General features: G+C 48.3%; 13 protein-coding genes across 13 annotated transcripts in view; 7 read left to right on the top strand and 6 right to left on the bottom strand.

Annotated features, from left to right (window-relative positions):
* Positions 1-389: 389 nt before the first annotated feature.
* On the top strand, positions 390-758 carry MGYG_05470 (hypothetical protein; the record flags this gene model as incomplete). The annotated part of the gene is made up of 1 exon (XM_003172840.1): positions 390-758. The coding sequence occupies one exon, from the start codon at positions 390-392 to the stop codon at positions 756-758; it is 369 nt and encodes a 122-aa protein (XP_003172888.1).
* Positions 759-1,306: 548 nt separating this feature from the next.
* On the top strand, positions 1,307-3,466 carry MGYG_05469 (2,3-cyclic-nucleotide 2-phosphodiesterase; the record flags this gene model as incomplete). Its single annotated transcript, XM_003172839.1, has 5 exons — positions 1,307-1,345; positions 1,410-1,620; positions 1,696-1,897; positions 1,999-2,435; positions 2,505-3,466. The coding sequence occupies 5 exons, from the start codon at positions 1,307-1,309 to the stop codon at positions 3,464-3,466; spliced, it is 1,851 nt and encodes a 616-aa protein (XP_003172887.1).
* A 251-nt stretch (positions 3,467-3,717) lies between these two features.
* On the top strand, positions 3,718-4,518 carry MGYG_05468 (hypothetical protein; the record flags this gene model as incomplete). The annotated part of the gene is made up of 1 exon (XM_003172838.1): positions 3,718-4,518. The coding sequence occupies one exon, from the start codon at positions 3,718-3,720 to the stop codon at positions 4,516-4,518; it is 801 nt and encodes a 266-aa protein (XP_003172886.1).
* Positions 4,519-5,398: 880 nt separating this feature from the next.
* Positions 5,399-6,493, top strand: MGYG_05467 (hypothetical protein; the record flags this gene model as incomplete). The annotated part of the gene is made up of 1 exon (XM_003172837.1): positions 5,399-6,493. The coding sequence occupies one exon, from the start codon at positions 5,399-5,401 to the stop codon at positions 6,491-6,493; it is 1,095 nt and encodes a 364-aa protein (XP_003172885.1).
* A 350-nt stretch (positions 6,494-6,843) lies between these two features.
* Positions 6,844-9,159, bottom strand: MGYG_05466 (dynamin; the record flags this gene model as incomplete). The annotated part of the gene is made up of 3 exons (XM_003172836.1): positions 6,844-7,065; positions 7,132-7,692; positions 7,783-9,159. The coding sequence occupies 3 exons, from the start codon at positions 9,157-9,159 to the stop codon at positions 6,844-6,846; spliced, it is 2,160 nt and encodes a 719-aa protein (XP_003172884.1).
* A 296-nt stretch (positions 9,160-9,455) lies between these two features.
* MGYG_05465 (hypothetical protein) lies at positions 9,456-10,563 on the top strand (the record flags this gene model as incomplete). The annotated part of the gene is made up of 4 exons (XM_003172835.1): positions 9,456-9,514; positions 9,590-9,649; positions 9,742-10,077; positions 10,107-10,563. Exons 3-4 carry the CDS (start codon positions 9,920-9,922, stop codon positions 10,561-10,563), a joined length of 615 nt encoding a protein of 204 aa, XP_003172883.1. The 5' UTR covers positions 9,456-9,514; positions 9,590-9,649; positions 9,742-9,919.
* A 262-nt stretch (positions 10,564-10,825) lies between these two features.
* Positions 10,826-11,599, bottom strand: MGYG_05464 (hypothetical protein; the record flags this gene model as incomplete). Its single annotated transcript, XM_003172834.1, has 1 exon — positions 10,826-11,599. One exon carries the CDS (start codon positions 11,597-11,599, stop codon positions 10,826-10,828), a length of 774 nt encoding a protein of 257 aa, XP_003172882.1.
* Positions 11,600-12,089: 490 nt separating this feature from the next.
* On the bottom strand, positions 12,090-12,455 carry MGYG_05463 (hypothetical protein; the record flags this gene model as incomplete). Its single annotated transcript, XM_003172833.1, has 1 exon — positions 12,090-12,455. One exon carries the CDS (start codon positions 12,453-12,455, stop codon positions 12,090-12,092), a length of 366 nt encoding a protein of 121 aa, XP_003172881.1.
* A 278-nt stretch (positions 12,456-12,733) lies between these two features.
* On the bottom strand, positions 12,734-14,684 carry MGYG_05462 (choline transporter; the record flags this gene model as incomplete). The annotated part of the gene is made up of 5 exons (XM_003172832.1): positions 12,734-13,490; positions 13,549-14,041; positions 14,125-14,204; positions 14,264-14,310; positions 14,442-14,684. 5 exons carry the CDS (start codon positions 14,682-14,684, stop codon positions 12,734-12,736), a joined length of 1,620 nt encoding a protein of 539 aa, XP_003172880.1.
* Positions 14,685-17,504: 2,820 nt separating this feature from the next.
* On the top strand, positions 17,505-18,914 carry MGYG_05461 (hypothetical protein; the record flags this gene model as incomplete). Its single annotated transcript, XM_003172831.1, has 4 exons — positions 17,505-17,596; positions 17,675-17,956; positions 18,033-18,166; positions 18,232-18,914. The coding sequence occupies 4 exons, from the start codon at positions 17,505-17,507 to the stop codon at positions 18,912-18,914; spliced, it is 1,191 nt and encodes a 396-aa protein (XP_003172879.1).
* A 1,198-nt stretch (positions 18,915-20,112) lies between these two features.
* On the bottom strand, positions 20,113-20,702 carry MGYG_05460 (hypothetical protein; the record flags this gene model as incomplete). The annotated part of the gene is made up of 2 exons (XM_003172830.1): positions 20,113-20,271; positions 20,520-20,702. The coding sequence occupies 2 exons, from the start codon at positions 20,700-20,702 to the stop codon at positions 20,113-20,115; spliced, it is 342 nt and encodes a 113-aa protein (XP_003172878.1).
* Positions 20,703-21,788: 1,086 nt separating this feature from the next.
* MGYG_05459 (hypothetical protein) lies at positions 21,789-22,123 on the bottom strand (the record flags this gene model as incomplete). The annotated part of the gene is made up of 2 exons (XM_003172829.1): positions 21,789-21,892; positions 21,982-22,123. 2 exons carry the CDS (start codon positions 22,121-22,123, stop codon positions 21,789-21,791), a joined length of 246 nt encoding a protein of 81 aa, XP_003172877.1.
* Positions 22,124-22,280: 157 nt separating this feature from the next.
* The window catches only part of MGYG_05458 (endochitinase 2), a gene marked incomplete at both ends in the record, with an annotated part of 2,516 nt that continues 636 nt past the window's right edge, over positions 22,281-24,160 (top strand). The window contains 3 exons of the mRNA XM_003172828.1: positions 22,281-22,388; positions 22,448-22,889; positions 22,956-24,110. Coding sequence (XP_003172876.1) covers positions 22,281-22,388; positions 22,448-22,889; positions 22,956-24,110 — 1,705 coding nt within the window. The remainder of the gene's footprint in view (positions 22,389-22,447; positions 22,890-22,955; positions 24,111-24,160) is intronic.

The raw sequence follows: 24,160 nt of genomic DNA, 5'->3' as shown, positions 1-24,160 counted from the left end.
TATAAACATGGGGATACCGCGCCAATGGATCCCAGGAGCGCAGCAGGAGTATAACCATCCTCTCTGTGCCCAAGAAGAGTTCAAGCCTCTGATTCAATTAGTTCTTAGGTTTGCTGCGAGAGTCGATCTCTGAATAATTATTCTGCTGCAGTTGATCACTCGGCTGAGATAGTGTGTGCTTCGGTGGCTTGGAACGCACCCAGACTATTGATCAGTTGCCAAACGCCGTGAGCTCTGCCAACCTGTATGTTTCGACGTCTTATATATGTCTGATTCCGCACAGCCCGTCACCTCTCGCTCTCCAACTCTCTGGCTGCGAATATGACTGCCGATATCTCTTCGGATTCACCAACTCACTGGTCTCCCCTGACAGCCCATCTCCCGCTGCGATGCAAAGTCCATCCGCCACCACAAGCCTCCGGCCGATTCCCACCCCCACCGGCGAAGCCTATGAAGAGGTGCTAGAAGCTGAGGACGCCAACAAGCGAAAGGTCCTCGTCTCGGTCCTCGGTCCGTTCTTCGGCCTCTGTGTCCTTATCATCGCCATCTCGCTAGCCATCCGGCACTGGAGAGAAAAACGAAAGCAGAGCAACGTGAGATCCGCCACGGAGATGGTCCAGTGTCCAGATGATGCAAGCTCTGTGCCGTATTCGCCTACGTTCAGCAAACGTTCAAGTGCAAGGGACATAGAGGCGCCTCCCTGGAGGCCCAAACCCGCGCGGACCGAGCTAGCTTCACCAATCGAATCAATTGAGTAGCGCTCTTCTTTTCTTTTCTAGCGATAAATGTTTGCTTGGGACACAACATGCACTGGGACAGGCGCTGAGAGTGGAATTGGACCGGGGACTGGCATTGATTGTATCTGCGGCTCAGCTGGGGATTTTGCATCAGATCTGATTATGGTTATTTATGTCCGCTGTTTTTCAGCTTGGAGTTTCTGGGGGTAGCGTCACGATAGTTCACGCATTTCATGGCCTTTTCCTTTTACTGTTGATTGTTTGTTATTTCGTTCTTTTCTTGCCGATTGCATCATCTTACGACTGCGCGATGTATCGTTGAATATTGGCCGTGTTATGCTGCTCAGGGGGGATTTTGATATGCGGCTGAAACAAGCGGAATAGGAGAAACAATCATCCTCGACTTTTCTTCGACTTCAGCTTCAGCTTCCAACGACGACGGAGAAGAGATGGAGGATGATAGTGATGCTGATGTATTCTTCTATCATCTAAAGAACTATCGCTGCATAGATATCTGAAGCACTGGTAGACGTCGTCTCTTGGGGAGCGCTATCAAATCGACCACCGAGATGGCCGACATCCTGACCTTCTACCACTTCAACGATGTCGTGAGTTGGTTCTACCAGGTAGGACCGGGACTTGCGTACTCGGATTTGCTAATAAAGACGATAGTATCACATCTCAAACGCGGACCTTATATCCAAGTTTGCCCATGCCGTCAGTCAGGCCAAGCAGGACGGTAAAGGCTCAGATATCCAGCCCCTGACCATATTCAGCGGAGACGTCTTTTCTCCTTCTACTGAATCGTCAGTGTTAAAGGGCGAGCATATGGTCCCTGTTCTCAACCATCTTGATATCGATCTTGCATGCTACGGGAATCATGGTAGGGCCAGTTGATTTCTACACGATACATATACCACTTAAAGCTATTCAATATGAATATTAATCTTGTATCCAGACTTCGACTTTGGTGAAAGCCGGCTCATCGAGCTGTCAGAAAAGACGAATTTCCCATGGATACTATCGAATGTAGTACATACAACACCCCGTAATAACCCGGATTCCCACGTGCGGGGTGACAGCCTGCTTGCTTCTGCACAGGAGTACGTTATCAAGACGATGGGACAGTACAAGGTCGGATTCATTGGCCTAGCCGGGACGTAAGTTCTTACGCCTCTTGTAGCCGTGTCCTTATTTTGGGCTCTCTGGGGCAAATATATCTAGTTGAGTGGTAGTGTTGACGGCTGATATTCTGCATCAGAGACTGGCCGTCAAACTGTCAGCATCTACCAGCAGCAGCTTGCTTTCTGTCTCCAGCTGAAGTGGCCCAAAAACTGGCCAGGCATTTACGTATCGTGGAAGGATGTGATTTCGTTATCGCCGTTACACATATGCGCCTTGTTGAAGACCTTTCTGTGTCAAACGCTACTTTGGACGGAGATGAGCGTATTGATTTACTCCTGGGAGGCCATGACCATGATGTTGTTTGTCGGATGCTGGGTGACACCGACGATAACCCAGGGATTATACTCCAAGGAATAACGGATAGTGCCTCTAGAATTCGAAACGGAGAAATAGTGCACATTGAGGGTGATGTAAGAGTCATCAAAAGTGGAACAGACTGGAGATCCTACTCCGTCGTACAGTTGAGAGTTCGAAAAGAAAGTGACGGCAAAGCACAGCTTGACAATGTTGAAGGTGCACAATGACATATTCCTTTTGCACTCATGTCACTATTCGAAACGCATATTCTGACCTCAAGTATAGTCACTCAGTATTTGGACGTTACTCAGACGCAGTCTTACCAGACAATGCCGAGGTGTTCTGAGACGCTATCAATTCTTGGATCGGTTCAAAACCAGATAATGGATGCTGTTCGACATCCGCTGTTTCACACGCGTGTGCCACTCGACGGCCGTTCGACTGTTATTCGCAGTCAAGAGACCAATCTAGGCAACATACTAGCTGATGCAGTTAGGGCATTCTACGATACCGATATTGCATTTATCAACAGTGGAGGAGTGAGGTGTGACAGGATTATTGCAGAGACCAATGGGCATAACGCATTGAAAATCAAGGATATCATAGGTGAGAAGCGCGCTGTCCAGCTCAAATACGAGAACACTCAAAGCTTACGTCTTGCAATTACAGACATTATGCCTTTCGATAACGCATTCGTTGTCAAGAGAGTCGGCGGAGCAACGTTGCTCTCTGCCTTGGAGAATTCCGTCAGTGATTCCCACACGGATGGACGTTTCCTGCAGGTTTCTGGCATGCGATTCAAGGCTAGTTGGCAGAGGCCGGAAGGAAGCCGTATTCTCGAAGCATTCTTCGAACCAAAGGTTGGTGCACTGGTGAAGATTGACCCTGGACGGACTTATACGATCGCAATGGTTTCATTTATAGCTACCGGCTTCGACGGATATGACTCCTTCAAGGCCGAAGAGACTCTGGTCGATGCTGAGAGTGCAATGACAGATACTAGCCTGATGCTGCAGATATTCAGACACTCCCGGAAATGTAATAATGCACAGAACTGTCAACCGGACAGTACTGATGGAGAAAAGAAAGATAACGGCGAACCTGAAGAAGACGACAGGACTGAAAAGGGGGTAAAACGGGCCATGAAGGCGATTATCACCGGGTATGATGATGCCGACGGCTTACCAGTTGTAAGCCCAAGTATCGACAATCGATTGACCTTCGTCTCGACACGCTGCGCCAATTGAATCTCATGTGTGAAGTGATCCTCTCAGAAAATAGCAGGGATAAAAGGAGTCAGGATAGAGGAAGGAAAGATCCCTACCGAGTTACCGAACTACTCCGTAACCTCGTATTTGTCGAGTCAAGGGCGCAGACGTTAACGCGGTTCGCAACAACATCTTCCCTCAGCTCTGATATGACGCCAGCGAGCTATCAAGGATAGGGCGTGAAGCGTATTTACTATTATCAAGTCAAAATACATATATATACCCTAATCATGTTGAAAGACCACGACGATTTTGAGTACATTATCCTCGACGGCCACCAACTCCGCGAGCATCCATGCCGTGAACCACTGTTGAAGTTGGTAAATAAGGCATTCTACGAAGGTGGCCAGGCAGTATTCAGCGGCAAGCTGAGCCGCTTCGAGAGCCTGGAAGAGCTGCTCAAATCAGTGGATGATTATGCCAGATGCTGCATCCTCTTCCAAAAGACTCCAGGACAAACGACGAGCGACTGGACCGATCCTGTCGCTACAGCAGTGCTGCGGCCGTATAGGGAGGAAATTGTCGGATTGCCAGATATCAAACCCCAGCCGGTTGATGCATCTGGTAATGTATTGACGGACCGTAAAGACACTGATGCCAAACCCGAATACCGCGCACAGCCTGGTCCCTTCAACGGAAGCAAGGGAGACAAGAGAGACATCCTGTCCATCGCCGTGTGGGAACCGGTATCTGTCGCCGTGAAGCGTGATCCGAGTGTGCTCCGCAAGGGGCTGGCTACTCGCTGTCTCGCACTTTTAGAGGCGGATCTCTGCTCCCGGGTCAAAGAAGCGAAGCTGAATACACTCAGACAAGACGCCGATGGAGCTGGTCATGCACGATGCGAAGGCGACCCCCTGACAATCCGGCTACGGGCAACATGGGAGATCAACGGTGAATACTGGAGCCGACGGGGCTTCACGCCGGTCGAGGTCCGCAGAGTCCCAGCGGGTGTATGGGGCGCAAAAGTGCCTTTCCGCCTGATGACTATGACGAAGAGGGTATCCTGTCCATCTGATACAGACGATGCATAGATGTTGGATTGCTTTGGTAGCGCCAGTTCAGCCTGTACCCCCTACCACCCCCTAAGGCTCCCCCTTTCCGCTGTCTTCCTCGGGCATAACAACACTTCATCCTGGCTCTGTCTATTAATATACAGACACCCAAGACTGTCCAAGAGCCAACAGGAACCAAAAGACGAGCCGTGTTCTTGCCCCATCCTGGCTGTGATATGCATCCGCTGCTCCATGCTATTTGTTGGTGGCGCATCCGGGATGCATCGACGGCGGCTATAAACATCTCCCTATTAATAACCCAAGTCAATCAATATAACCAATTTGAACAGCCACTTAGGCACTTGTAACTATTGAATATGCCGAATACTTCTCCCGTAGACGGTTAATAAAAAGCTGAACCATCCTCTGTATGTCTTTAAATCCTCCAGGGCATCACAATTCCAACTCTTCCCGTCCCCCGAAGAGTCATGATCCCTGCGGCGCCATCCGTGATGCCTCCAGTGACAGGCAGCGATATCCACAGGCTGACCATTTAGCTGCATGCCTAGCTGCGTCCTAACTGCGCCTTTTGCGGGCGCCTGAAGATCCTGGGGGCGGGCGCCAACGCAAGGTCTGGCAAGCTAGAGTCATGCAGCGCTTGCGCCGGCCACCAGACTCGCTCCAGTGATCGATCGCCGCGCAAGCAAAGACGACGACGACGGAGAAGAAGAAGAAGAAGAAGCAAAGGGAGCACAGCGGCTGGACGGGCTGGCCGTCGATGGGCGCGTAAGAGGCCATGGCTGGCCATATAAACTGTCCTGCCTGCGCTGTCCTCCATCCTCAGCCTTCTGCTTCTGCTTCTGCTTCTGCTTCTCACCACGATCCCCAGACAGACCGCGAGCCAGCTACCACACCCGGAATGCCGCCGCTGAAACCTCCTTTCTCTCCTTCCTACAGGCAGTCTGCCGTCGATGCCGCTGCTCACGGTGCGCCGGGCGACGGGAAGACACCGCAGGCTGGGCCATCTTCAGCCGGACCGCTGCACATCAAGCTCGATCCCATAGGCACGCTGCCGACCATCGCCCGCGTCAAGGAGCCGTACACCGAGCGAGAGACGAGACACGGCAGCCATTTAGTATACCTGGTGGAGGATGAGGGCATCGACAGGTTCGTCGCCGGCGACTTGAGCGTCAAGCGGCTGAACGACATCCACGGCCTGCTCTGGATGGCTGGACGACCGCTCAACGCGCGCAAGATGCAGCGGTACAAGATGATCGGCTTCGAATTCCTGCCCACGGAGCAGGCAGACCTGCATCTCATCCATTTCTCGAACAAGATCTACATCAAGTCGCTGCCGGACTACATCCTCGACTACGACTTTTGGGAGAAATACCTGTGCAAGGACAACGAGCTGCACAAGCTGGCGTGCGGCTTCTTGCTCTCCTGGGTCTGGCTGATATGCTCGCCCATCGACCTCCAGCTGGCCAAGGACGCCCATCTCGTCTCGCCCCGGATTACCTGGCCCTGGTGGAAGCAGTTTGTCAAGGACTTCAACCGGCACGTCGACTTCAACACCCTCAAAGAGGTCAACAAGCGATATCACTTTGGCGAGCTCAGGCTGGGGCGCATCAACACTATCTTCCGCCTGCGTTTCTTCCGCTCGCACTTCATCCGTGGCTATCTGTACAGCTACAACCGGTACCAGGTCTTCTTTGAACGCAACTTTGGTTGGCTCATCGGAGCATTCGTGTATATCTCCGTCGTGCTATCGGCCATGCAGGTCGGCACCGCCATACCGCCGTTGAACGAGAGCGTGGCCTTCCATAGGGCGTCGTACGGCGTAGTCGTCCTGTCTATCGTTGCCGTGGCTGCTTGCCTCGTCTTTGTCGTCATTCTCTTCTCCTGGATCTACCTCTACAACATGGTTGCTGCCATCTGGCACTCACGCAGCGAGCGGCAGAAGAGGAAGAAACTCGCTTCCCAGCGTGCTGAAAAGACTGAGCTCGCTGACTGAGTTTCTTAAAACAAAAAAGGATTCCCTCCTTTTTCTTTTACTTTTTTTACGATACACGAGACTGTATGATCATGTTATTCATTCATGGCAGATGGAGTTCACGGGGTCTGAAGCATATATATCTATTATATCACATGTGTTAATTTGTTTGTCTCATGGCCATGGATTCAAAAGCTTCGAATCCACACATTACTCTTGTTCATATAGCTATGCATATTTACCGGAATAACAGGTTTCTTTTACTGGATTTGATTGTTATGGTACTATTTCAGGGGTTCTATTCATTCCATCTAATTTGATATAGAATTAAATACCTGAAAAGCAGGAATGCCTCCCTCCGTATTGATAATCTAGTTTTGAAGGTCATCAAGAGATTCACTGAGCGTCTGGATCATGTTCATCAACTCAGCCCTCCGGCCCGCTCTGTCCACCGGCTCGCCTGCAATACGGGCAACCTCGAGGTCAGACATCTCCAGAACAGACGTTGGAGAGAAGATGGCAGGAAGCTTGGAAATAAGATGTCGTTCGATCACCTGGCGGCAGATATTGTCGACAAACGTCTTCATTGCAACCTATTAAAAGATGGCTCAAAATTAGCTAGGGTTGGTAGATGCTATCAATCAAATCAAATTCCTTACCTTGTAGTAGGCATTGAGGGCAGTCTTTGCTTCCTCACATGCCCGTTTGTCCATATCAACAATGACTTTTCTTTCTAGCATCAGCCCTAGCCGGTTGTGGTAGGCGGCTTTTCTATCATCTTCATCGCAGCTTTCATCTCCCCTATCGTAATAGCTAGATCTAACCCCCTCGTGGCCCATATCAACTTCACTAAGGGCAGAATAAATCGCACTCTTCATCTCATCGTGACGGGCCTTTTCAATGTTGTCCGTGTAGTAATGATTGTAAGTGATCGGCGGCATCTTTTCGTCCTCACAGATGCTGTTCAGCTCTGTGAGCGCCGCAGCCAAGTTCTTCTGTAGGATAGCTTTCATAGAACGCCATAGCTCACTGCGAACCTTTTCTTCCTTGACAGAGTAACTGAGAGAGTGCTCAACAAAGCTGCATATCAATTTGTGAACTTTGTTGGTGTGGCCACGGGCTATCGATTCCCAGCGACTTGATTGAGTGTGGAAGAGCTCCATCAGTAGAGTGTAGCCATATGTTCCACTCAGTTCTAACCCCCGAGAGTTTTTGTAAGCCTGGACATAAAGGATTAGATTAGCACTTCATTCCAAAGTATACTTCCACGATTATGAGGGATCCATCAGTTATGTAGGTTAGGGGATTACCGTTAGAATCCACGTATCAACTCCATTGTCAAGAGTGTCTGGTTTCCCCCATTCCACTGGAAAGGCTATATCATCATCGTTCTCGTCCTCCATTGCATCAGAACTGTCCTGGTTGTTGGTATTGTTGTCCTTCCCTTTCTGCCTTAAGTCATATTTATGAGATTTTGAACGCATAAACTTAGAAAATATGGTGTTAAGTTCGTGGATTCTAGCACGAATTCGATTGACGAATTTGTCTTTAGACTTCACGCTGAAAAATCGCGAATACATGCCTTGGTACGTCCCACCGGCGGCAGCTTGTACAAGCCCCCGAAATTGCAAGCTTAATTTGGTCAGGAAAAGCCTCTGGGCCTGAGTATTGGGCCGTTCTTCACCAAGTTCATCGACTTCTTTTTGGGCATCCTCCAGCAATTTCAATATCTCAGAGCATACTTTGGGTAACTCGTTTTCGATATGACGTGCAAGAAGCACTTCTAGCGAAGACTTGAGTGCATCGATACCGACTCTGTCCGGGTTAAGCTGTTGATTCTTCCAGCCCGGTCTCTGAAACCAGCTGAGCTCCTTTCTTTTCCTGTCTTCAGTAGTCATCCCAGCTTCGATCTCCTTTGGAGACGGGTTTTTGAGCAGGTAATATCCGAGCTTGAGTTTGATAGGGCCATGGTTTTTCGCCACAGCAGCAATTCTATCCTCAGTTCCATCATTGATGAGATCAGTTTTGGTGACAATACCAACGGTCCTCACCCCTTCTTTATCAAACTGCCTTGCTGCCCGAATGATTGGCTGCGTTTCCACATCACTTGTTGCTGGGACTACAGCAAGGATAATGGTGCGTGAATTCTCAAGGTAGGAGTCAACCAGATTTTCCACGACAGAGCTATCGTCACTCTCCGCACCAGACACAAGCCCTGGCAGGTCAACTATGGTAAGATGAAGCCCCGTTTCGCCAATGACTTCAATTCGCAAAACATCCAGTGCAAATGGAGGAGCATTCTGTTCATCTGTGAAGCCCCTTAACCCCATAAGAGCTCCAACAGCTTCAATGACATCGGGTAGCTCGTTATATCCAAGAAGATTTTTCCTATAACTTCGAAGACGCGTTGCTGTTGCCTCATCTCGGGAGGAGTGGGGAATTATGGTTGCAGTAATAGTCTTCTCGCCAGGGGAATGACGGAGGACTATTTCGGTAGCAAACCTGGTACACAGCCCATCCTTTCGAGGGAATGGAATCTCCGTAATGCCTTCAAGGACTGAGCTTTTCCCTGCAGATTGGTCACCACAGACGACCAACTGTGGAAGAGAGATGTGGTCTCCAGCTCCGCGAGCTCGGGCCTTGTCGATCTGGTTCAGCTTCGACTTAATCGTAGCTGATTCAATCATGATGTCGACGGCGTCGAAGCCCGTGGTCTGAAACTCTGTGGAGAACTGAAAGGTCTATGTCAGATATAGGTGCTTTGGAGTAGAATATGTGAACCTTTTATAGGGCAGCTTTGAACTAGAAGAGGTTCAAATGAACCATCCGAGCAAAGGAAATATTGAGAAAGTCCTAGCTTTAGAAAGATTTTTCTTTCTAATCGTCGGACCGTGGATATCAGTTTTTCCAGTTTAAATGAATGAATGCATGATGCCAATAATAAATTGAAAGCGAAGTTGAAGAGTGAAGAAATGATAAAGGAATGAAAGAAGCTTTTAAGTTGAAGAAAATCCTCGAGCCTAGTCTCAATCAGGTTAGTTAGCTCTCCCGGCCTCTCCTTATTTTCACTTGTTGATACTTTCATTCATCAACTTGAGCTGCTTTGTATGCCACCAGAACGTATCCTATCTAGGCCCTTAAGGCTAGAATATACCCCTTTGAGATGAATGAAATACTGTACGCTGATAATTATATGGTCTGGCATGAAGCTTATAGGTGCTATTACCTTGTCAATTAAAGTAGCTAATGATGATCCATTATCATTGTAGCGGTCCGTGTCGATTACATTCTCAGTCAAAGCTGGAGCAGGTCACCGCAGCTCTGTTTACCCTCTAGTCCATTATGATGCATCGTTGTCTGGATGGGCTTAGCTTCTCGATTGGCTGCTTCTAGCAGCTTATACCTTTCCTACTATAGGAATGATATCATCTATGGTCGAGGAGGCTTCTGATTTTTCTTGCATTATACTTAAAGCAGTATGCCTCTGTATCCCCATTGCTGGTACAGCAGGAATCTTTTTTATTTTACCGATATACTCCACTTTGCCACCATTTGCGGATATTATTAAAAAGTTTCCCGGCAGCCAGGCACTACCATACATCTCAGCGTCGCCTTAGACTCACAGAACCACGAGCTTACACTTGTGGTTCAGTTCTTCTCTTCATTTAGCCCTACTTTGTGATATTAGTATAACTGTTGCCGCTCCTCGCACTACTTGGGTGTTTGCATGGGGCGAAGCAGCTCCTATGTACCATGTTGGAATACGAATTGATGACAGCTCAGGTGTTCCCCTTAATTCCCTGACACTTTTAACTACAGTAAAAATGCTTTCTCGGCCTGATAATCCTAGGGAGTACCAACGCTTTTACGGCGTTGGTCTCGTGGGGTTGATTGTTTTGGCAGCCAGCTACGCAATTCGCATTGATATTAGTCTATACTGCAAGCCGAGTGAAGTATACAAGACGAAACGGCACTGGGGTCCGGATGAGAGTACGGTGCCCAACGTCGTTGCGCTTGTCCAGATCGCATTTGAACTTGTACAATTCAACATACCAACCACCCTGCCGGCTTCTCCCGCTGCCTACCTCTGAAGGCATATGGTAGGGTGTACTTTATGTAGATAATGAACATAATTGGTATAGGTTTTGAATAAGCGTCATCTAGTTAACTAATCATCATGTATTGCAAAATGGGGTATCGGTGTAAGTGTACTATCATGTCAATAAAATCGAGCAGATATGTGATGAAAGGAAATCGTCTGTAGTAAAAGAGCGACGCGTGTAACACGCAAGATATCACAAGTTAAGGAATGATCATAATTAGCGTAAACACGGTAAGGCGTGTAAGATAAGGTCAGACTCGTGCTTCCCTGTAGACAATGGGACTCTTCTCTGCGTCATCGATAACCACAACAGCAGCCAGTCTTTTCTCAGGGCCGAATAAGTAAATTTCTCCAAAACCCAATGCTTTGACATCCGAATGAGTGGACTGTTGTCTTTCAGTGCGTGCCGAAATGATGGCCTTCCGCACCGCAACGACGATCTCGACAACGACAGCCGAGACAAAAGAGACAATAATTAATACGGCAACGATGAGTGTCCAAGCCATAATAGGACGCGCAGATAGCCAGTCAAGGAAAACCGAGAGATCGCGACTGGCAATAATATCTTCGAGACGAACCCTATCCGCATATGCAGATATCCCAAATCTCGATGGGGGAAGAGGCGCTCTTATTGATGCTGATAATGTGGTAGAGGTGAGAGTTGATGTTGATGAAGATGTTGAAGGCGCGTCTAGCTCCTTTCTAAGCGCGGGTGTCGGCAAATGGTCGGGTAAGATTGGACGCTCGCGCAGCGGCTTCTCCCGCCCTTTAGCCGAGAGTGAAAACGACAGTGAGGACGTCCATCGGTCAACGAGATACGCGTATTTCTCCAGCAGCACACTGTCACAGTCCTTGAGCATGTGGCGCGCCCTGCTGCTGGTGATAAACGAGAAGACTGTAGTGCAAGGCTGAGAATCTGCGGTAACTTGTTGAGTGCCCCTAAAGCCATCACCACCTGAGACCAGGACCGGCGCAGAGAGAGCCAGTGGGAAAACAGAAAGCCAAAGGGCAAAGTGTGCCTTCATCCTGCAGTCAGTGTTTCTAGATCCCGACAGTTCGGTTTAAAACTAGTGAGACGATCGATCAAGGCAGATTTCGGTTCCTGGGATAAGATCGTATCGGTCTGCTCCAAACTCGCAAAAGGAACAACCCTGGTAAAGGCAACTAGTTATCGGGTCGAGGCTATAAGCTCTCACAGCTTGATATGATATGATCCGCGACAGAAGCTCAACTGCCGAGTTACAAGCTTGGAATGTAGGGCGTGAAGTTGGTACTCATGCATTAACATGATTCCAGAGGGCGCGAAAGACATGAGAAAGAGACGAAGAAAAGAACACGCCTGGAAAATCAGCGGACAGACGGTGAAGATATATATTTCTCGCCTTGACCTACCCTTCGCATGCAGGACACAACTAAATCCTCAGCGATGCACGCTACGTGAGCTTGTCGTCGCTCGTCGAAGTATCTTTCATATGGCAAACACTGCTAAAGGGTACTATGGGCGCAAAAGTGTGTTTAGTTGGAGGAGAGTTTCGTGCAGCGCAACCCCCGATCCTCGCGGCGAGACAGGACGGGAGTTACTCCATGTGCCTTGGCCTGTGGGCTCGAGTGGACAAACGGATCTTTTGGCTGCGTCGGGGTATTCAGGGGGTACAAGCTTGTCCTCAAGTGTTTTACGGTGTTTTCAAGTACCTTTTTTGTACGTAAGCTGATAGCTGGTGGTACCTTATCGCGAGCGGGAAGAACAGGACGAGACGAAGGTCTGACAGGCATCTTACTACCAGGTCTTACTATCTGCGACTTGTCTGACTCTGCTTCACTCTTGGGAGTTGATCTGTTTCGACTCCTTGGATTCTCTGCTTCGGGTTTATTAACTAGCATCAAAAAAGGATATGTATTACGTAAGATATATGATAAAATATGGTCAGCTGATATTTGTCTATTAAATTCGCGATTTTTCTTTTTTCACGATAAGGAAGTAACATGTGACCGAGTCGCACATGCATTATTTTTGTATGTAAGAAGAAAACGAACGGCGATGCTCAAATCAACACACCGAGCACGAAGTATATACACCAAACACAGGGGTCAAGAAAATGGACAGATAGAAAGAAAGAAGTAGTGCAGGGGGATATATTATTAATGAAAGACTCGAGAGATTACTCCACTCGATCGAGCTTGACATCATGGATCGATATAACGTGTGGGCCGACATAGCTCTTCTGGCGGATGAGGTACCAAATGACGACGAAAACGGTCACTCCGCCAGTCATCAATGATGCGTAGTTCATCGAAGCAGCTGTCGTGGGCATGCTGAACGGGAAGCAGAAGATAACAACGAAAGTGACGATGTAAAGGCAGCTGATGAGATTCACCACATAGCCAACCCAGCCTTTCATAAAGAAGGGGCCAGGGGTGATTCCCTTACGGCCTCGCAAAAGATGAGGCAGGATGGCTGCGAGGTACGAGAGAGTAGACAGCTGCACATAGCATCCGACGAAAGCGTTGAAGGCTGTAGTCGAGCCGACATAGATGCATCCAAGTACAGTGACGATTGCAACACAGACAGCAGTGGCATTGAATGGGTTGTGATAGGTAGGATGTACCTGCCCAAGGAAGTTGGAGAAAGGGGTAGCGTTATCACGGGCCAGAGTCCAGAGAACACGGCCAGCAGTGATATAGCAGCCTATGCAGGTGATAAAGGTGGGAAGAAAAGCAATAATGAGAAGCCCAAGAGCTCCAGCTTTGGTTCCGGTGGCTTGATGGTAAATGGCTGCCAGGGGGAAGGTAGTGAAAGTTCCAAGCACAGCTTCTAGATCGTTAATAGAGTAGAAAAGAGCAATCATGTATGGAACGGCAGTGATAAAGCCAGTGACAGTTTGCGCCAGGATTGCACGCGGGATGTTCTTGCTTGGACTAAAATCGCCACGCATTAGCACCATGCTTATACATACTTTATATCGGGGCCACTCACTTGGGAATCTCCTCGGCCATATGGGAGGTTAAATCACTGGTTCCTACACTGTAAGCGCCGTTGAGCATTCCAAGCAAAAACACTAAACCATCACTGGTGTATCCAGTGGTGTTGGACCAGTTCTTCCAGACAAAGTCACTCGTAGCGAAACCTTTACCGTTGTAGCGTGGCAAGACCGCGCATACCACAATGGTAACGAATACGCCAGCTAAGATAAGGAACATGCCAATATTAGAGATGATTGGTAGGGCCCTGTTGGCGAAGAGGACTGTGAGGCAGCACATCCAGGTGCAAAGCAAGTAGCAGATGAAGACCTGCCATGCCTGCGGTGTATGGTCTGGATGGAATATCAAGTACATGGAAATGAGCTGATTTCCAAGAATAGATGATATCGAGGCTGCACCAAACAACCAGGCCAAAGCATTCCAGTATCCCGCAAACCAGCCAACTGGGCGGCCATAGCGGCCGGCGGTGGCGGAGGCCCAGTGGTACACTGCCGGAAGACGTTATATTAGTCTTCACATATACTTGTAGCTATTGATTGATGGGGAGTTGAAATATTCAGAAGCAACTTACCGCCAGCAGCAGAGGGAATAGCAGAAGCCAGCTCAGCAATTGAGGCAGAGATAAACCAGTAGAAAAAGGATACAACAATGCTATGACCATAGACGTTAACACATGCTCGCATGCACGCGCCTGGGGCGTAATTGCTTACTATTCATAGATAACTCCAGGAGGGCCGCCGTTGTAGATGGCCGTTGTCTAGACGGAAGCGTGCCAGTTAGTGTATCAGGAACCGACATTAGTGACGATTGCGGCATTTCTTGGACGCCAATGGCCAGGTAAGGCATGCAAGTGAAATGTTTCCAGAAAAGGGGAAGGCATGGACTTACAACACTCCCTCCCATGGCAATCCAGGTGTTTCCAGCTGTGACGCCAATAGCGCACATACTGATCAAGCTAAAGTTGCGATCAAGCTCTTGCTTGTGGCCCGACGAGTTTATCATCGGGTCTATACCTGGTGAAGCTGGTGACTCGGTTGCTGTAACCGTAGCGCCAACCTCTTTCATCTTCTCATTTGGCGATGCCAGAGGCGATGCCAAAGGCGATTCGAGCTGCTTCTCGGATTCGGACATTGTTGTTGCCCAGATTCAAGCGTGCAACGAATACTCCGTACGCCACCCGAGTTTTCTAGCAGCCTTCGATAGTCGACAACAGGCGAAAGGCTTCCGGAGGCTTGGATGGTGTCCAGAAAGCCGCGAACAGACAGCAATGGATGAATGGAAGAGAAGGACACAGCGGAAGAACGGAAAAAGGAAATATTAGTAGATGTAGAAAGCGCAGAAGATAGCCTGGAATTTGTTTGTTGGAATAAACTGCTGGGGTAGGAAGCGCAGGACCAAGTTTCCCACGTCGAGGCAGGAAGACTTAAATTTCGACCTGGGTGCCAGCCCAGGGAATTCGACGAGAAAGATTGAATATAATGCTTTTCTGATGGTCAAAATGTCGTACAAAAACGTGGCGTTGGCGTCTTCTAGAAGACAGGGCAATCCCTAGAATTATGCAGACAACAGGCAGGGAGTGTGCCTGGGTTAACGACGAATGAAACCCCAAGGAGGGCGTGAAAGTCCACTGCAAACACTCGACTTTTCCCGGATCGAGTAGGAAACCCGCTATCCATGAATATGCATCACAGGTGTACTTCCAGCCTAGCTGCAAATCAGGCCAGAGTACGGCGTACGCCGTGGAGGTAACTAAGTACTTAGCGTACAAGCATTCTCGGCTCGCCAGTCTTGGAGGGGAAGTAATAAGGCCCCGCTGGACATGGGGGAAGCAGCATGTCCCCATCTCCATGCTTTCTGTGGAGGCGAGGGATGGTCCAGCGTATATACATATGAAGCGGGTGGAAGTATCGGCGACTTGATAACAGGACCCTTAACCTAGCGCGCTCGTCATGATTGGCAGAAACCCACGGCCTAGTTGATTTAAGGATTAGGGTGGTTCCATTTCGCGAGTGGACTTTCGTGGGCAGAGTTCTTGTCCCGTTGTCCAGTCCCCTGATTTCTCTCCGGATGCATTTGCGAGAGAGAAGAAAAAAGCAAAGAACGCACTTAAGTACTTAGTACTGCACTTCGTATATGCAAGTGAATTGTGGCTTCTTTTGGTGCTGATAGACTCTCGAGGCGCAGAAATTTGGCGTTGAGCAGGCTGGAGGATGCACCTCTCGTTGGTGGATTCTTTTCTTCGAGTCCCTGGAAAGCCATCTCCGGGTGGTCGACCTTATACATATATATGTGATGCAAAGAAAAGTCCATATAGGTAGGGTATCTTCTGCATATCCAACGAACCTAGTGAGACATATATGTCTGTCCCTCTTGATGAAGCGAACTCCATCGACACCTCATGTTCATTTCGGTATATCGCCTTTTTAGTCCTTGGTACGCTGTGCCGTGCAGCCTATACAGTGCCTCCATATTGTAATAAAATGGCCAATATATGTTATACACCCGATGTTAGGTGTGAGTCGGCTGTAGTACTGCATAATACCCGACTCTAAGCAACGGCATGGCGCCCACGAGCTGCGTTTCAACCTTATCAGTATAAGATGTTCACGTCAAGTCATCTGGATGAAACATAAGCATGGTCAATCATGTCTGGCAAGCTTCTGCTGGGTGAGATTCTCGCAGTGCCCCTTTCTTTTTTACACTTGTTTTAGTGAATATCAGCCATCGCGCATAGAGGCTACCGTTATCGTATTGACAGGGCGCTAGTCCATGCAAGATAGCCTCTGGCCCTGCAAACAGGCTCACGAAGTTTCTGTCACAAAAAATCCAAAGTGGCTGCTCGGCATATACATACTTTTTATCGATGCACGGAGCAAACCGTGGATAAATTCTCCTCTCCACCTGAGGAAGGGAGAAAAAAAAAAAAAGAGGCCCCTCAAACTCCACGTAATCACGACTTGCCGCAACACTCTTTTTAACCCCTTTGGGATCCTGATGGAAGCAGTGGATGTTCTGGCCGGCAAGCCACCCGTATCCGCTGTGCTGACAGTGCTGTTCTATTGGATGGCTATATTTTCTGGTTTCACACCCGACTGGTCCCCCTAGTCGTGGTTATCGAGGCGCGAGCTTGTTCTATATATACAGACACAGAGCCTTCTGAGATGGCGCTTTTTTGTTCTTGCATTTTGCCTCCATCTCGATCGGTCGGGCTTGCAAGGTGTGGCTTGTACAATTAGCGAGACGTTTTTTCTCGAATCGAGATGTCAAAGGCTCTTATCGGGGGTGCTTGAACTAAAACTAACTTGCTCTTGCGAAAGCGACAAACTAAAGGACAGAGCAGGATCTTCGTACGTACCCACGACAACGCCCCTGAAAATTTATCAACATCCTTCGCTTCCCTGCCAGTTCTCCAAATGAGCCCCTGGGCCTTCATTGGTCCCTCGAATGTCATCGAACCTTAATAGAGAGACGATGTAAATCTTGTAGGCTCTGTTCCCCTAAATAGTTGAGGGGGTTCGGTGCTTTTGTCCAGCACAAGCGTTCGAGCTGCATGCTCTTCGTTTAAAAAAGCCACGATTTTTTGGTTAGGATAACTGTCAACCATAGTTAGTGTCCTACCAACCCTGGGGCATCCCAAGATGGGCTAATTAGTTGTCCCCTGGGCGAGCAGCCAATCCCTACCGTACGGATGCTGTCAAGCTAGGACATACCCCATAGGGTGCAAGGGGAAGGGATGAAGTGTCCAGGTTAATGTAAATTTGTATATATATTAGAAGTATTCCAATCACCCTGTCACAGTTATTGAGCACATGCACGAAAATTCCAGTGGACTGGGTTCGGCCGGAAACCTGACTGCTTATCCAACAGTTTAGCCGTAAGGGCAGAGGGAAGAGTGGATATTTATCATACCGTTGTGGCCTCTCCCACAAGTTCGATACATCATCAGCAACAATGTCTTCGCTGGATACCTCATATGCAAGCGGCTTTCAGAAGGAAACATGGACCTTGTATTCTTTCGGAATTTTGGTCTTGGTCCTACGAACGTAAGCTCTTCTGTTGATGTCGTCTCATACTCTAAGAATTAGCATGGACTAACGTATAGGGTGATTTCTTGTTGACAGGATTGCTCGAGTGAGACGACTAGGGCTAGGTTCGCTACAGTATGACGATTATCTGATGGTAACGGGAGGCATATGGTACACCTTGCTATGCATTTCCTTAAATGAAGTGGTCGCCGTTGGCGGCTCGAATTTGATGACCGAGGAGGACATAAGGAACCTCACTCCAGAGATCAAGGCGCTGCGTGTCAAGGGCAGCAAATGGGTGTTTGTTTCAGAACATGCGTTTGTGATGACCATTTGGACGTTAAAGGCATGCATGATCATATTATATCGCCGCATAATGTAAGGATCTGGCCGACCGCGTTAAATGGAATGGAGGAGTCAACTTTTGCTAACAGGCGCTTGTTTCAACAAACAGGGAAGGATTGAGCCAGCAGCGCCTGGTGAAATATCTCACCATCTGGGTTGCCCTCGGATTCGTCGGTTCAGAGCTGGCTCTCTTCTTAATCTGCCGACCTTTACCAAACTATTGGGCTGTTCCCACTCCTGACTGTCAGTTTGAAATCGAAGATAATCCGCAGGAGTGTTGCGCAAAGATACTAACACTTTGTGATTAGATCAATGCTCGTCTTACCAATACTATGAGATCATCCAAGGGGTGCTCGCCATCTCATCCGACATTCTCATGCTGGTTATCGCCATTCCACTTCTGATGGCCGTGCGACTACCCCAGAAGCAAAAGCTGATTCTCGTCTTCATTTTCGGGCTGGGTATTTTCATTATCATCGCAGCAATTTTGACCAAGGTGTACTGTCTGGTACCATCCTTGATCTCCTATGTGTACCTGAACTGGTACTTTAGAGAAGCCACCGTTGCGATGCTTGTCACCTGTCTTCCAATGACATGGTCCTTGTTAAGAGACATATTCCCAGCCCTTAAAAGCTGGACAGGCGGATCACGACAATATGAAACAGGAAAAGTTACCACCGGACGCAGAACAGGCTCGCGGCCTCCTTTCCAGTCGACAAAGGACCACATGCAACTGAACTCCTTTAGCCGCGGTCAGTTTTCCCACGGGAATACCACTGAAAGTGATATAGGATACGAGTCTAGCCACGGACTACCACACGGCCATGGCACCAAGTATCAAGACGACAAAGGCGACGCCGAACCCCTGAAGTCGATACACGTCCGTCAAGATGTTACCGTGACGGTACAAGATGAGCGGGACAGTGACGAGACACTGTCTGGCAGCTATCCCAGACATCAAAGAAAAGCTGCAGGCTGGGATCTGGCATGAAACTGCCAGATGAACCTCTCAGCATAATATACAGAACCGCCTGTTAGGTGGCTTTTCACGGCTTTATACCCCTGATTGGGAGGATGGTGCGGTAACGGCGTTTCTTTGCTTATTGGTCGCGATGTTTTCATTGGGTTTATGATTCAGGTGGTATTTCTTACGTGTCCTTATAGTAATGATAGATAAATAAAAGATTTTAATCGATGTCAACGCTCTTTTGCTTCGCAAAATCCATCATTGATTTTGAGGTTGATGTTCAAAGACTACATGTACGATATTGTTACGGAGTACTTTGTGGTTGTATCAGATTTTACAAGAATCGTATGTATTATTCATTTTTTATTGGCTAATCGCTGTAAGTATAATATAATATGGTACTACGCTTAGTAATTAAATCATACAATAAACTAGTCCTATACAGGCAATGTTTTGCTTAGTCAGTTTCACTTAAATCATATGACATTGATATAACAAGCTGTAAATCATGTGAATGTCGTGATGAGGCCCTGGCCAATGAACGATCGTCGCTCTTGATAAAGTTATCGAACTCCGAATTTTCTGGGGAGCGTCAATCATTGATCGACAAAGTAAATCATGCTTGTTTTATGTTGATTATATATATATATATATACTGTTTGGAGTCCAGTACAGATCGTGCATCTTACCATACAAGATGGCGGAAATGAAATATCGTGTGTTCAATAATATTCATGTCATTCTACTCCGTAACTAGTTCCAAGGTGAAAAGACGGGAAATTCGATCTGAGGTATTCCACAGAAGGTCTGCTCCGTAGGGGCTACGAAAATGAGAGAACCGCAAGTCACCCGACCCGGTACTCTGTGTCCGGCTGGTCAGCCAGGCAGAAAAATCTATAGTAGTTCACAGTTATAGTGAAGGGAATAGTGCAAGTTTTCCCGTTTCGTGTCCCAGCTCAATGGTTCACATATAACTGGCAGGTAGATAAAACAGGACGAACGGTTTCTCCAGCGAAGGTGTTCCCGGCTTAAAGAGGTTTTCCGTATTTAAAAACCACCTTGTATTTGGATATACTCTGTATGGAGCATGGCTTTATCATCGATCGGACAAAGGTACTCCGTACCCTATATGGAGTACGCGAGAGCAAGATGCTTTGTTACAATGCCAATTCTGAGGCTCAATGCATCCTTCGTAAAACTCGTTCTCGGGCATTTTATCCAGTTATAGCCCGCGGGTATCAAGACGGAGGACGGAGGACTGAAAAATGTTGGCTCCCTTGGCATGACAACAACCCTGTCCACTTCCCGCCCAGTGTAACCTTGGGTGGACAAGATCCCTGCGTGTCAAGATGGATATACCTGGATGCGTCGGGGAGACCTCCTTTTTTTGCCCCGATGGTAAACCCGTCAGCAAGCCAGGGGCAAAAAGAGGATGGTGTTCTGGACGATCTTAGGGGAAGGAGGGATGATTATTATGAGAGGAAACATCGTATCGTGGGATGTGATGTAGATCATTATTATCATGTCGAATGGAAACCATGGACATCGCTTAGGTATATAAGTAGATCAGGACAGCATCATCTGTCTTTTTCTCTTCTTGATTTCAACGGTTGTTTGCTCGATACCCACCTCTTCGCGTTGCTGCACACCCCTTTTTCTAGGCCGCGGGAGGTCACAGCAGGCATCATCGCTGTCCGAAGTACGTATTTGGAATATAGACTCCGAGGAAGTGCTAGGCCGCTCGGATGCCCACACACTCTGACTAGAACAGGCCATATTTCCACCTTCGACACCTCCGGTACCCTCCTCCATTTCGAAGGGGACGGAGGGAAACTGCACTGGAGATATAACTGGCGGGACTTATAGGAACGTTCAATCTCCCCTGCATTACCACGGAGATTCTAACTGGATGCGGGGCACCGACGGGGACGCCTGACTGCCTGGCTGCCTGCTTATGCCAACGCTGCAAGGGTAAGCGGTGGGCTGCCTTGAGATTACCTACAGGAAGAGGACAAACAAGAAGAAAGAAGCAAAGATGTTGATAATTATAAACCGACGCGGCTCTGCGCAAAACGTCCATTGGGAATGTGCCCGGGCCATCCGGGATAAGGTTGTTCCCTTCCTTCGCCCGAAAAGCGGGTCCACCGGAGGCTGCGACGCCCTTTCAACGACGTCGACATCAAAATGAAATAACGTAACATCACTAACTGCCAACTAAGGAATAACAAAGACACACCGGCCGACCGCAGCGCCGGCAACGAGCACGACAGTGTCGATACCAATAGCAGCCTTGTAAGGTGGGCTGGATGCGGGTTGCCACCAACAGCAATATACCCCTGGCCGCCCATGACCAAACTCGCGGAAAGAGACAGCCATAGATTGCCGTTAGCGAGCCAGTCAAGCTGATGATAGGCTAGCCTCGCAATGCAGGGCCACTGTTTCCACCCATGGTGGGAGATACAGCCATGCCTAGAAGGGAAGAAAGCGGAATGCTGTTCTGGTTGCCTGCTTTCCTGCAATGCAACCTTCCGTACCTGACATCATTTACAACCTTGCCGCTATCCGTGTCCAGCGGATCACACGGTGCCTGGTTCCTGGTGAACTGCCGCCGATGGGCTCCGCCCATGGAGTTTCAATCTAACGGTTGCGCTATCCATTTCGAGTCTGTTGATTCTCAGGCTCTCAAACTCAAAGCGTGAACTCGCTAGAGGTTGATCACTTGCATATCACTCCGAGACCAGTTATTGCCATCCCCATTGTATGGAGATAGGGCCCACGTTTTGGGCAACGGTCAACTCCAATTGCGCTAGGATATATGCTGGGACATGTCCCACCGTGACCATTGTTACTCACATGTTCTAACATCGCAGCGTGGATATTCGTGCATGGAATGTTTAATTACACACCTCCGTCGGTGATACCCCTGAATGTGACACCGATTAACGTGGTGGCACTGGTTCTTTTCACATCAATCCATACCCATGAGCGCAATATCCATGTTACTATTATCCTCCAGTCTACGAGTCAAGCGATGTAGACATAGTGAGTCGGAGGCTCAATTAGGCTAACCCCTACTTGGCTGCAAACTCACTCTCTTTCTGAGAGTTTGCCTTGGCAGCCTTCTCTTGAGATATAACGTAGCCATGGTCCTGATTCAGTTCCTCATGGGTTGTATCTGCCTGTTGCCATTCGGCCCTACCCAAACTGCTCGCAAGCCCTTGGCTCGCGTCCATTCATTGCAGTCAATCTTGACTTCACATTCATTCCATCGAGACTGTGTTCTCAGTGTCGTTCCTTCTGCTGAGCTCTGAGCCTTCGTTGTTCCAATATATACCTTCGTTTCTTCTATATATCTACTGTCGTTCGCGATTGAACAGTCATTCCTTCCATATGGCTATCACCAAGATCGTCACGGCATTTATTGCCTTTATCACACTCCTGGTGTCGATTGCTGCCGCCCTAGATGTGTCCTCCACAACCAACGTGGTCACCTATTGGGTAAAATTTGACCTGTATCCCTTCTAAGGAATCTTTACTAAGTATACATGCACTTATAGGGCCAAGGCCACGATCAACAACGTCTCTCATACTATTGTCAACAACCCGAGCACGATATCATTGTTATTGGCTTTGTTAATGTTTTCCCTGACCAAGGGAAAGGTGGTTGGCCAGGAACGAACTTTGGAAACCAATGCTGGAAAGGCACCTATACAACCCCAGAAGGTGAAGAAACCGAGCTATTGGATTCGTGCTACAACATTATAGCGGATATACCCGTTTGCAAAGCAGCAGGAAAGACTATTTTGCTTTCTCTGGGCGGTGAATCTAAGGATGGCCCTCAAACCTATAGCGTCAAGAGCAGAGAATCCGCCATTAAATTTGCAGATTTCCTTTGGGGTGCCTTTGGACCAGTTTCTCCTTCTTGGGAGGGGCCCCGGCCCTTTGGTGATAATGTCGTTGATGGCTTTGATTTTGATATTGAAGTGAATGGCGGTGCAAGTATGTTTGGACTTCCTTACCCTATCCCACTACCTTAACATTCCACTGACCCCTTTTACCCCATAGACTACCAGTACATGGTCGAGCGCCTGCGAAGCAAGTTTGCCACTGATCCATCAAGACAATATTACCTATCTGCCGCCCCTCAGTGCATTCTTCCTGATAGAAATCTCGGCGGCGTTATCAGCAGCTCAGCTTTCGACTTTATTTTCGTCCAGTTTTACAATAACCCCCTTTGTTCAGCATTTAACTGGGCGCAAAATCCTTCGAAATCTGGTTTCAATTTTGACGCCTGGGTTCAGTTCATTCGCAAGGGCGCAAGCCGCAATGCGAAACTCTTCATTGGCCTTGTTGGTGATCAAAAAAGAGTAGTACCACACGGAGAATATACGAAGGATGACAAGAACTATCTCTCGCTTCCAAACGTTGAAAAGCTCATCATGACATTTATGAATAAATATCGTGCCAACTTCGGTGGCATGATGATCTGGGATGCTCAAACCTCGGAAGAGAACAAACTTGTTCAAGGGGGGTATGCTTCGAATATCAAGAGATCGCTTCTTAAATACGGCCCTCCCAGACCAACAACTACCTCTAAGACTACGAGCAGCACCAAGACTTCCACATCCATGCCTACATCGAAGACTACCATGATGACCACTTCAAAGTCTTCTACCTCGAAGAGTTCTTCATCCACTAGGTCCACCCCCACGATGACCACCTCAACCAAGGCTTCAACTACTATGACAAGGTCTTCCACCCAAATGACCTCGTCCACAAGGCCCAACCCTACCCCATCTACTTCGTCAACCACAGCTACCTCTAGCACTCCAACGCAAACAAGCGTGACGTCTATCACTGTTACAGGCGTCCCAGGCACTGGCACTGGAACTGGAACTGGAACTGGAACTGGAAACCCAACCATCACTGCCACTCCAATGTATCCAAATACCACATCTACTACTGATGGAACAGAGACCCAGACGAGCTCAACCTTCATTACTACTACTAGTATATGGAGCTCTGGCACTGGCACTGGCACTGGCACCGGAATTCCCACAATCACCACCACTCCAAGATACCCGAATACTACTTTCACAGGCATCACGACTAGAACTTTTACTTCTTCTACGCAGCAATCATCTGACATAACCTTGTCTATTCCCAACCCATGCCACAACGACACCCAGACATCTGCTATGACCATTTCTACGCCAACCGGTATAACAGCTCCTCTGTGCATCATCGCCTGAAATGACTATATCTGGGCC

This window comes from Nannizzia gypsea, genomic scaffold (genome assembly GCF_000150975.2).
Source record: "Nannizzia gypsea CBS 118893 supercont1.4 genomic scaffold, whole genome shotgun sequence".
Lineage (NCBI taxonomy): Eukaryota > Fungi > Ascomycota > Eurotiomycetes > Onygenales > Arthrodermataceae > Nannizzia > Nannizzia gypsea.
This window is presented reverse-complemented; position numbering and strand designations above follow the sequence as displayed.